This window comes from Scophthalmus maximus, chromosome 7 (assembly GCF_022379125.1).
Source record: "Scophthalmus maximus strain ysfricsl-2021 chromosome 7, ASM2237912v1, whole genome shotgun sequence".
NCBI classification, from domain to species: domain Eukaryota; kingdom Metazoa; phylum Chordata; class Actinopteri; order Pleuronectiformes; family Scophthalmidae; genus Scophthalmus; species Scophthalmus maximus.
The window spans coordinates 8,795,822-8,807,935 of record NC_061521.1 but is presented as its reverse complement, the minus strand read 5'-3'; the positions used below and the strand labels follow the sequence as shown (position 1 = coordinate 8,807,935).

The 12,114-nt window shown below is 46.7% G+C and overlaps 1 protein-coding gene across 1 annotated transcript; it reads right to left on the bottom strand.

Annotated features, from left to right (window-relative positions):
• Positions 1-1,037: 1,037 nt before the first annotated feature.
• Positions 1,038-9,922, bottom strand: LOC118315535 (uncharacterized oxidoreductase YjmC). Its single transcript, XM_035642889.2, has 11 exons — positions 9,697-9,922; positions 5,831-5,979; positions 5,531-5,719; positions 5,059-5,120; positions 4,009-4,062; positions 3,779-3,877; positions 3,497-3,632; positions 3,197-3,315; positions 2,527-2,622; positions 2,315-2,425; positions 1,038-1,822 (listed from the first exon to the last, which is right to left on the bottom strand). Exons 1-11 carry the CDS (start codon positions 9,702-9,704, stop codon positions 1,754-1,756), a joined length of 1,092 nt encoding a protein of 363 aa, XP_035498782.1. The 5' UTR covers positions 9,705-9,922; the 3' UTR covers positions 1,038-1,753.
• Positions 9,923-12,114: the final 2,192 nt, after the last annotated feature.

Below are 12,114 nucleotides of genomic sequence, written 5' to 3'. Positions count from 1 at the left end.
GGTTACAGCTGCAGAAATACATTTTAAGATTTGATTCTAACAATCAGCAGGATTCCAGCACTTTGGGACCCATTAAGGAAATTCATGTCTACTAAATAATGTGACCTATCGGCGAACGCTCTCCTCCAGCTCAGGCTCGTTCTGTGCCGTTTGGAGATAAACGCAGACTGTTACACAATGTTTCCAGTTCCTCCATCACAGAACAAATGGCTCTCATGTGCATTTACCTGGCATTAACGCTCCGAGGAGTTTGCTCAGACTTTGTCTCCCTCTAGTGGTAAAGAAAACTTCTCATCCACAAACTGAATAAAGAATTTCAACATGAAAACATTAAAGAACAACTGCGTCGCAATGATCAGATTCTTTTTTTTTTAATAAAAACAAACGGTTGATTTAAATATACACTTTAACCATGATATGAAATCAATCAGTAAACTAAATAAAGATGGCATGGAATTTAAGTATTTTAACCTATAACAAACTACTATGCCAAACGTCAACTATTACAATATGAACTAGTTAGAAATCATATACTCCTTAAAAAATGAGCTCATTGTAAACTCATATTTTAAGTGGTATATTGTATAAACACATTTCATACATGCAACAGTCCAGCTCCATTCTCATTAAGGTCAGCTTCTACTGTTGGTGAACTTTCTTGTCTTATTTCTACTTTCTTATATCAATTTACACTTCAGATTAAATTTCTTGGACTATGCTTGCCTCGTGTTGGCTTAGAAAAAAAAGTCTTAAAAACGATGTCACTTACATTGTCGCCAACACTCGCCAAAAGCAGTTTTGTGGCTCTCCAGCAGAGGGTGCACTTGTTATCAGAAACTGTACATGTACCCGATAAGAAAATAATAATATATCCGCCAATAACTCAGGGTCTGAGTCTCTGTTGAACTGACCATGCGCAGTTTTATAAAAAAAAATGTGTAGCTCACGTCGCCATCTGGTGGTTGTTATGCGTACATGCTCTTTTGTAGATATCCAGTAGATTAGATGACGGACAAAAAACAGTAATACATTAAGGCTTAGAAATACAAGTTTGACTTTTCTATGGCTTTTTTTCAATAAGGCACAACTGAATGCTGTTTTATGATGACCATTGAAGTTAAAAGAAAAATCTGCGCTTTGTGCAAGTGTACAAAACATGGTCCCCATAGTCCATTTAAAAAGGCTTTCAAGCATTACAACAACAAAGATTTGCATCATATTTTTTGCATTATTGTACAGTTAAAAATTGCAGTCACAGTTGTCACCAAAAGAAATAATGAATTATGGCTTAGTAATAGGGAATGAGCCAACTGTCGAGTTCATAACAAAATAAAGGATCTTTCTATATCACTGCCACTCAGTCTCTTAAATCATCCACATCCTGCCGTCCATCTGTCAGATCTGTGATGAAAGAGCTTCCGAGATACGGCATCTTGAAGACACGTTTAAGTTTTGATTTTTGATGTCTGCAGATTAAGCATCTGCAAACATAAAAAAATAAAAACATGTTTCCAAAATGTCCCTTCAACATTTGATTTTTTCTTTAACAGTTAAAAGTACTAAAACATTGTTTTAGTACTTTTGCCAACTTTTTTTTAAATTTTGCAAATACCAGGCAAGTGTGGTTGAACGGAATGAAATACGATTATTGACATGCATATTGAATGAATATTAAGCTGTGATCCCAAGCGACTCAGTGTGAAGGTGAGCGAAGTGCAGGATTTCCAACGCTGAGAATCCCGACCGGACTGATTCACTGGTCGGGGAGGAGCTTGTCACACGGCAGCAGTGGGCTGACACCAACTCTCTTCCCACATTCATTCTGCAGACATAACATGGAGTCAGGTTAGCTCAGTCCTCAAGGTTATTTTTTTTTTATTCCCTTAAAGCATTAGTTGGGCATTTTGGGAAATATGCTCATTTGCTTTTCTTGCAGAGAGTTAGATGAAAGGTTTGATACCATCGTCACTCCTGTACTGTAAATACGCTGCTGGAGCTAGTAGCCATTTACCTTAGCTCAGAATAAACACTCATTGAAACTCTGAAGCGGCCGCTTTCAGACATGCACTGAACTTTTGCGGAGCGGCTGTATGTGAGAGCGCAAACGTCGCTCCACACATCCCGCCAGCACTGCGTCCTGCACCCGGCCACCAGCCCCCCCCTGAATGTTCCGCAAATGATCCTGCTGTCGTGAGCGCGTCGGACTCTGACAATCCCCTGCTGCGTTCATGTCTTAAAAAAACGGCTTAATAATCCACACTGTCTACAGGGGTTCATGTGCCGGACGGTTTATCGTCACTTTGCGAAGTCTTACCATGTAGTTGACAACATTGATGTGGTACGGAATCCCACCCAACTCTTCACACTTCTTTATATTCATCCTCTCCGGGTCTCCAGCGGCCAAGACCGGTTTCTCGGCGTCAGCCTACGACAACAAGAGAAGAAGCTCAAAGCGAGTCAACCCTGCTTCTTCTACACATTATTTTCCCCGTAATGTGCTGCGGAGCAACACCAGGATGTACTCACAGGTTCCAGCCCCCTCTGGATGGTCAGCAGCTCGGACATCCTGTCGTTGAAACCGGCAGCAAAGTTGTCTGGGTTGATCGCCACAAAACACTGGCCCTGAAAAACACAGAGAGGAAAATGACAATGACAACACTATAAATGGGTCATAGCGCGGTCAGCGTCAGACTCATTGGTTTCTCTTCAGATGACAGGGGAACTGTGAAACACTGTGTTTCCGCTGGTAAAACTTGACTCTGGACAGAATTCTCCTCGTCGTGGTTGACCCCTTTGCCGTCGATAACAGAGGAATCATCATTTTACGAACTTCATTCCCTGTCAGCCAATCATCATCATGTTGTCAAACAATCTCCCTCTAATGTGTCTACTCAAGAAATACATTTTATCATTGGTAAATAAAAAAACTTGAAATTAGGCAGAGGCAGGCGAATGTTTGTTTGGGGTAACTGCTCAGGAACATAACATGTCTACATTGTAAAAAATAAAAAAATAAGTTGGCATTTATGTGTTTCAGGTAAGTAATTCTCACCCTACTTCACAGACAATTAGACAAGAGGACAAGGAGGCTTAACTTGAGCATGTCATGTCACAAACATCTACTACGTAGTCGGTGTGTTTAAAACAACAGCGTAGGCAAAATAAAATTTAAAAAAACACCAAATTAATAAATTACCAGGTCGGCAACGCGGTCTGTCACTTTCCACGTGCGGATATTTTTGCTGTACTTTGCACCGGCCAAGATGCCGCAGAACATCTCCACCATCATTCCCAGTCCGTAGCCTTTGTACCCTCCTGAAAGAAACACGCCACTTGTCAAAAATACTCATGAATGTGAGCAGAAAGTCTCAAATGTGAGTGTACGACATCATCAACATCATATTTCAGTGACATGGTAACCGCGTGTGAAACACGGAGGACAGGACGTCCGGCTGCCCGAGTTGAATGCCAACAGCTGTAGTCCCTGGTTCCTGACCTGTGGCTTCACTGCCGCCGATGGGCACCAGCCCTCCTCCGTTCAGGACCCTCTTGGGGTCCGTCGTCAGCGTCCCCTGAGCGTCACAGCCCCAGCCCTCGGGTATGGTGTCTCCGCGCCTCTCGTGGAGCTCCACCTGCGCACGACACACATTAAGGTAACGAGAAAGAAAAAAAGACTTCGCGGAAGCACACACTCCGCCCCCCCCCTCCCGGCGACGAGGAAGTCGTGCGCTGTATGTAAAGCAGCCCTGAAGGCCAACGATGATCAACCCGACGTCACCTTTCCGAGTGCTACTGCTGATGTGGCCATGTCCAGAACGAAACTGTCCCCGTCTTTGGACGGAGCCGCCACGCTGATGGGGTTGGTGCCCAAAGTGCACTACAAACAGCAGGATCCCGATGTACGGATAGAAAAAAGAACTTTTTTTATAATAATACACATTATGTACTCTGTGGTAAATACATGCTCAACTGACAGGGTGCCACAAGATCGACACGTAGCACATTTACCTCTTTGCCGCGTGTAGGAACCACCAGTGGGGATGTGTTGGTGAAGGACATGCCCTGTGGTGGTCAGATCAAAATTAGAAAACAGACAATGAATACAGCACATTCCCTCATATTTGTCATGAGTAATAGCATATAAGACACAAAAGACATATTTGTTGGAACAACCGCTGTCCTCTATGCGGAAAAAGCTGAAAGCTGGAAAGTTTTGGAACTAGACTCGGGAACAAAGATCACACCTAGACCTCGCCCAGTTTTCACAAACAAAAGCATTTTTTTTCTTCTTTTTTTTTTTAAAAACACCTCATTCACTCCTCTCCCCATTCACTCAAGTTTCCACACGACCTACACCCGACTGGGAGGAAGCGCACGCCTCGACGATAAAACAGGAGTTCCCCGCTGAAAACAGACAAAGCACCAGAATTCACTTCTTTGTCAAGTGTCTCTGTAAAGCTGAACCAAATCCTACACCAAAGACCCCTTGTGTTAGTCCCAGGACCAGGTGAAGTGGTCTCACACACAGAGACCGAAAATATCCCCCGTGCTATCAGCTAGGGCATTCCTTCCACGTCCAGGCTGCCTGCACTGCTTCCATGAAGGGAGCACCCCCCCCCCCCACTAAACATCTCAGCCGCTTGTTTTCCCGAGCCCTGTGCTGTGACCTACACCCACAACAATCCAAACAACATGGGAAGCGACCAAGTGCATCTCGTCCCCTATCTACAGAGCTTAACAAAAGACGGCATTTAGTCTCAACTCTCTACAGTCTTCCTGCCGCCGGCTGACACCGGCCCATCGACTTCCACGTCATCCTTCCATCCATGACCCCGATTCCATCCCTCCGTCCCTCCAACCCTCAACATCATTTTGAGTCCACCTCCACCTCCACTGGGAGACAAATCCTTCCGATCCGTATCTTTATCGATGGGGTCTTTGCATGTGAAATGAAAATTCCCGGGAAATCCCAAGATGACTGGGAACTCTTCTGTCCTCCAACAGCAACAGTGTAAATACTTGAAATAGGTCAACAGGCAGAAAAAAGGTTTCACTCACAATCATGTTTTCCTTCAGAGCTTGCATTGCATAGTATCCCGCAATACCGTAGTGATTGGAACCTAAGAATGAAAAGTACCATTAACGTTTAAGGGTTTTCAACTGTATTTAATTGTTGAATCAAAATGTCTTCACCACTTTACCCATCATAGTCCAAGATAGAATTTGGCCTTTGATTAACTCGAGAGGGTTTTATTTCTGAAATTTAAAAGTCCAACTCGCTGAGTGCTTTCTGCAGTCAACCCGCTTAACTACAGTTACAGAAACTTCGGGTTAACTGTTAAGAGCCAAACGCTGCGAAGGGAAAATAGTTCCTTTGAACCGTCGGCTCAATAAACATTGGCTAATGAAAATGCAACAAACAATGTCAGTAGTTTGGCAAGTTGTGGCCTTCTAAATTTTTTTTTTTTTTCAACAAAGAGTAAAAAAGCAACCATATCAAGAAGCCATCAAAAATAAAAAGGGGACTCACCATGTGCCACCACCCAGCCGATGCCGACCTCTTTGGCCTTCTTCATGGCCAGGTTCATGCAGAAGTTTCCCACCACAGGGCCCAGGAGGTTCTTCCCGTCCACCAGCGCTGTGGCTACACTCTCCTTCTCCACCACCGGCTCGCCGTCCTTGGCACAGATTCCGGTCTGAATGTCCTTCACATACATGTCTGTCAAAAAAGTACAGCAACAGTTAACACAGACCGCACCCATATTTTACACCTTTTACCCACTTCCCCCTTCAAATCAAACAAAAGCAGACGCAACGACGGGCCACTGACCCATCCTGTTGAGTCCGTGGCTGTAGTGGCCTCTGTGGTCTCCTTCCACCAGCACCTCGGCCAAGCTGCGAGCATGGTGCGGCTTGGTGCCCACGGCCGTCATGCACCTCTCGATGAAGCCCTGCACCTCCAAGTGGCTAATCAGACATCTGCAGAGAGGACATTTAGAATGAGCGACACTTCATGAAAAGTAAACGGCAGAAATCCCAGATGGAAACGCTTGATGAGGACGAGTCAATCGGAACAGGAAGAGCATTCTTGGCTGGGGCACTCTGATAGCGAGCTTGGGTCAATGATCATTCTGCTCATGCAACTGGAAAGATATTGACTGAGCAGAAATCCACATCTTGTGTCGGGTTGGCCTATACAGGCTGGATAACATGCGGAACTATCGTCAGGGTATGTCAGGGTCACTATAGGGGTTCTTCTTTACATCTGGAAACCATCAAACACGTCTTGAAGCTGGACACACTAGTACCTATGGAAAAACATATGCTTGAGGAATGTACCGAGAGCCGAGTCTCCAGGGGATTACATCACCATTGTAATAAATGTTCAACTTGGAACCAGACCAAAAAAAAAAGAAAAAATCAATTCAGTCCACACAGTAGTTTTGGGGCTGATGGCCTCTGACATCTGGACTAAAGGGCAAACCAGAGAACTGCAAAGTTGCCCAACCACGTTGCCCAACGCCCTTTTTTTGTGTTTGCCAGAGGGGACAGTGCCATGCGAATGAGTTTGAAGTCCGTCCTGGCCACACCGACTGCACTAACACATACAGTAGGTGACGTCGGTCAAACATTAAAAGTCCACAGGCGTTGCATTAAACTGGTCGTGCAAATAGAGCTCAGCGGAAACATCCTAAAGGTTTGACGATTGTCAACTTCACCGCAACCTTTGTGTTGACTTTGCAAAACCACGATAAGCTGGGTGACTGTGACAGTTGGCAGGACTTCATGTTCCAGATGTTTTGGAAAAGAATTGTTGCTCTCTTCAAGCTGTGCATAGTGTCACGAATTTAAGAAGTGAATATTAAAGTACGTCAGACAGTGTGGAAGAAGCCGTGTGTGCGTGTGACAGAGTGCAGATCACAACATGGCAACATCTGATCCATGATCGAGTAATCTCTGAATGAGCGCGTTAAGTTATGTTTTTGAATCAATTACAATAAATGTTCAGACACTTAAGTCCCGTGTCTACAAAAATATTCCTCAGCCACAGGATAAACGACTGGAAAATGTTCTTCAAGCATACTTGGTAATTAAATGTAACATCTCACAGTGATGAAACAACTAATGACACCCAGATAAAAAGAAAAAAAACACACGCTTACTCAACACTGACGGTGCAAAACACATCTGTGTTCCCTAACTGTGGAGTATGTGAAGCTCTGCTTCCTTCCTTCCTCCTCCATTCTGCTTTATTGCCCCCATGTTTCCTCCGTTGTGCTTTGTGGTATTTGGTGGTTGCGGGGGGGGGGGGGGGGTTCTTGTGTCCTAACTTTAGGAATGCACCATAATTGAATCCAGCCATAGGCAGCAGAGCAGGCCTCTGGCCTCTCACTTCCTCTCCAAAATAACAGTTTTCTGTACAACCCCCTTCACGAGTCGAAACCAACGAGTGATGCATGACACAGAAAGTTCTGCACCTCGGAATTGAGCTTGTGTCGATCATGGTGCATCCCTTTCTGCAGGTTGTCTCTAATTAAAAGGCACTGCCCAAACTATTAGATACATTTATCAAAACTTACTGGCTGTTTCTAGTTTCTTATATCGTATCTAACTGTGCTGAAAGCAGCATATCTGAATCAAAAAAACAGACACTCGGTTTCAACTTTTTTTCCAGCGTTGAGGTCCAGCCTCCCTTTTAGATTTTGCCCGAGAGGACAATGTGAAACTTGTTTCTCCGGCCTTTATTCATGAGGAAACGTGCGTAAATCGAGATCTGGCACGAGCGAGGGCTCAAGAAGAACACTGTGTACGACTACACGTCCTCCCCCGCCGAACTTGAACTGTGAGCAAAGACAGACAAAAAGTGAGGCATTACTTTCATCCCAGGAATCTGACACAACTGTGGCCTGAAGGGCCTTACATAATCTAAGAGAGCCCCCACTGTCTTACAACACACAAGTTGCAGTTGAACATTGATCAAAAACAAACAACAAAGCAGAGAAATATGCTTACTTCCTTCTTTCTTTCTTTTTTTGCTCAGAGGGGATGGACACGAGTCACATGTGTGTGCAGTAAATATGAGGCTAAAGCAAACAGACGGTTACCCCGGGGTAAACAAAAGCCACCCCACTAGCACCTCTTGATCAGTTTAATTATAATAAATAAACTAAATTCTTCTGTTGCTTGGCATAGACATGTCACATCCCGGAGGCCGCACTGGTTGCCTCAGTGACAGGTCCGGGGTAAGAAATGAGGTGGGCAGATGTTTTCAACACTTGGACAGAACTTGGCTAACTCAGATGTGTGTGTACCGGATCACAGGAGTGTGCGTGTACCAAATCACAGGAGAATGTGTGCCTTCGCGCCTGGCATCGTTGTTAATTTAACTTTTATCAAGAGTAGAAATGAACCTCCCCCCCCGTGTGTGTGTGTGTGTGTGTGTGTGTGTGTGTGTGTGAGTGTGTGTGTGTGGGTATGCATGTGTGTATGTTTTGGTTGGGTTTTGGGTGTCGACTTTTACATTTTGCTTATATGTCATCCGAAAAATTCCTATAAAAAGAAATTAAAAAAATTAAAAAATTAAAAAAAGAGTAGAAATGATCATTCAAACCGGGGCATCATATGACAGCTACTCACTGATCCACACGCACTTGGCATCCAAGGATGGCGAGAGCAACGTACATCTACCAAGTAGATGGCACACAACTGTGTGCAGCAGAACAGCGTCTCATAACTCAGAAGCACTTGAAGAACAGAACAGAATGGCATGGCCCTTTTCTTCTAACAGATGTGAACGTGGGCTCAACCTTCTCTTTTCTCGGCGACTATAAGCGTGTCTTTGTTTAAGTGTTGCACTCCTCTAATAAGGTCTTGTATTTTCAGCAGAAGGTCAAAGCTCCCGTTTGACCTTGCCAGCAAATGCTATGAGGTCCACCAGGTCGACATTTACGCTGAAATGTGCACATTCCTTCAGAATATCTCTCGTTCACACGACTCCCTGCGTACCAGCAGCCATTGATGATTCTGCCGGACTAAAGTGAAATCGAATAGATCCGAGATGTGATGGCGAGTGGCGGAGGGAGTCGGTGAACTCAAAGACAGCTGTATAAATATCTGCATCCCTCTGCTCCGGTGAAGGCCTTGCAGTAACTCTCGTTCGTAGATGTGCACACAAACAACAGTTCCACTGTTTCCACTGGTCTGTGGAGGTTAAAATAAGCGTGTCAGACAACACCCGTGTGCACATGACAGCCAGGGACAGTCGGTCCTGCAGGATGCGGCAGTGTGCACAAAGGCAGAGTCTGTAAACAGATCCTGCTCTAGAAGGGCTGCAGAGATGCACAGTATCAGTTGAATCCTTTTCAATTTCCTCTCACTTCCCCTCCCCAACACTCACTGCAGACAAACCACAGACCGTCCACCGTTGACAAGTCGACTCTTATGGACTTTTTCAATTTACGTTCAACAGAATCAAGAGCAACGCCACCACCAATGAGCCTGTGGGTGGTGGAGGAGAAGCACAAACAAGAAAGAAAAGAAGAACAAGGTGCAAACACTCAAGGACACATCAGGCCTTGGGGCAATACTGAAAGCAAAGTGCAAAGTTTGCCTCATATCATCTGGCACAGGTTTCAGTTTCAGGTGCCAGTCTCTGGCCCCAGTCAGAGCTGCTCATTCATCCGGAGGGGTCTCTACCTGCTCATGGTGATATCGTCCTTCGTGCTTCCTTGAGGGTCGACGGCGCGTCCTTCTCGGGTTGCGAGCAGCTTGTGGCCCGTGTGGAGGCCGGCGATGATCCACCGCGACTCCACCCACTTGTGTTTTTTTTTTGGCCGAACCCAGAGACGTTTGGAAACGCCCAGCGCTGCCAAGTTCACCAGGTATCCTGACTGTTGACGGTCCCCTATCCGAGTGGGCGTGTTGGAGGAGGGGGGGGTGAAGAGAGGGAGGGAGGGGGAGGAGGAGGGGGGAGGGGGCGGGGGGGGGGGGGGGGGGGGGGAGGGAGAGGGAGGGGGAGGAGGAGGGGGGAGGGGGCGGGGGGGGGGGGGAGAGGGAGAGGGAGGAGGAGGGGGGGGGAAGAGAGGGAGGGAGGGGGAGGAGGAGGGGGGAGGGGGCGGGGGGGGGGGGAGAGGGAGAGGGAGGGGGAGGAGGAGGGGGGAGGGGGCGGGGGGGGGAGAGGGAGAGAAGGAGGGAGGGGGAGGAGGAGGAGGGGGGGGGGGAGGGAGGGAGGGGGAGGAGGAGGGGGGAGGGGGCGGGGGGGGGAGGGAGAGGGAGGAGGAGGAGGAGGAGGAGGGGGGGGGGGAGAGGGAGGGAGGGGGAGGAGGAGGAGGAGGAAGAGAGGGAGGGGGGGGGGGAGGGAGAGGGAGGAGGAGGAGGAGGAGGAGGGGGGGGGGGGGGGGGAGAGGGAGGGAGGGGGAGGAGGAGGAGGAGGAGAGGTCCGGGGGAGGAGGGAGGAGGAGGAGGGAGGGGGAGGAAGGGGAGGACGGAGGGAGGGAGGGAGGGGGGGGGGGGGGGGGGGGCCCCGGGGGAGGAGGAGGAGGAAGAAAGGGAGGGAGGGAAGGAGGGAGAGGAGGAGGAGGAAGAAAGGGAGGGAGGGAGGGAGGAAGAGGAGAGGTCTGGGGGAGGAGGAGGAGGAAGAAAGGGAGGGAGGGAGGGAGGAAGAGGAGAGGTCTGGGGGAGGAGGAGGAGGAAGAAAGGGAGGGAGGGAGGGAGGAAGAGGAGGAAGAGGAGGAGGAGGAGGAGGAGGAAAAGGAGGCTGCAGGAGGAGGAAGAGGGGGAGAGGCCCAGGGGAGGAGGAAGAGGGGGAGGGCTGCTCTGTGAATCCACCACATAGGTCCAATGTGTAGAAGTTATGTAAACTGCATGTTGTTGCTGTTTGACATTGCCTGCCTGCGCTGTGCGAGGCCCCTTTCACGTGCATCCCTTCACTTGACGATTCCTTCCATAGGTCACCAACAGGTTAATCAGATCACTAAATATTATTTATTCCGGTATTAGATTTATCAACATGTTTTTCAAACACACACACACATAAATACATATATCATACATACATAATTTTCAATGCCCAACCAATTGGCAACCCACTGTAATGTCACCCATTGGTTTGCGAAGTGCCATTAAGAAAGTGTTGAATTTTGCATTTTTGCCCTGCGCCATCTTGGTTTTTTTCTGAACCATATTTGGTAAATATTTTTGGATAACTGCTCTCGCTGAATGCATGTGGCAGTGACATGGTGCATTTAAGAAACGCAATGAAATGGCAGTTTAAAAGTCGTACGTGAAGCATTAGGCAAGATTAGGCATCCACGCCAATTGGACAGTACTCGTTGTCAGTCACACGTTATCCACGCCCCAATGCATACCATATGTCTATTTTATTCTGAATGGGACCATACTTTACTACATGAACATCACGCTGTTGAAGAAAACATGAAACTACAGGGTTGAGACCATAAACTCCTCAGGAGTGTGTTTACTAGAATCATTTTCTCATAGACTTCTACAGAGTAAGACTTCTTTTCTGCTGGTCATCCCAGAGAATTCAATGCACAATTCCGCACTAGCTACACTTTCCAGACCTGGTGACCAGATCCAACCATACACACAGTCTATGGTTAACAAGACGCCAAAGCATAGTTGCCGGATTATCATACAATTAAAAAAAATGTCCTGCCTTTTGTCCCAAGCTTGGCAAATAAATTCAACAGCAAAAACATGTTCCCTTCCTGAAGCACAACTCAAAATTTTGAAAACCATGGAGCTAGAAAAAAATGAACAAAAGAAGAGACTGTGCTCTGGACAGACTTTGTGCACATAAGGATCTCTGTCTTTTATAAATTATACTTATAGTCTTTGTAATTGCCCATAGTAATTAATGATCCTGCTCAGCACATGCATATATGTTGCATACAATATGGAGGGGACCCCACGTATTCAGTCGGTTATACAGTGTGTTACTGACGAGCAAAGTCACAAGTGCTTGTAAAAAATAAAATGGAAACATGTGGCTTGCTTTAAAACAAGGGTGTTGTTACATAAGACACAAGATGAGAGGACGAAGATCAGTGGGGGGGGGGAATTCCAATGATATTCACCATTGCTCCCTCTAGT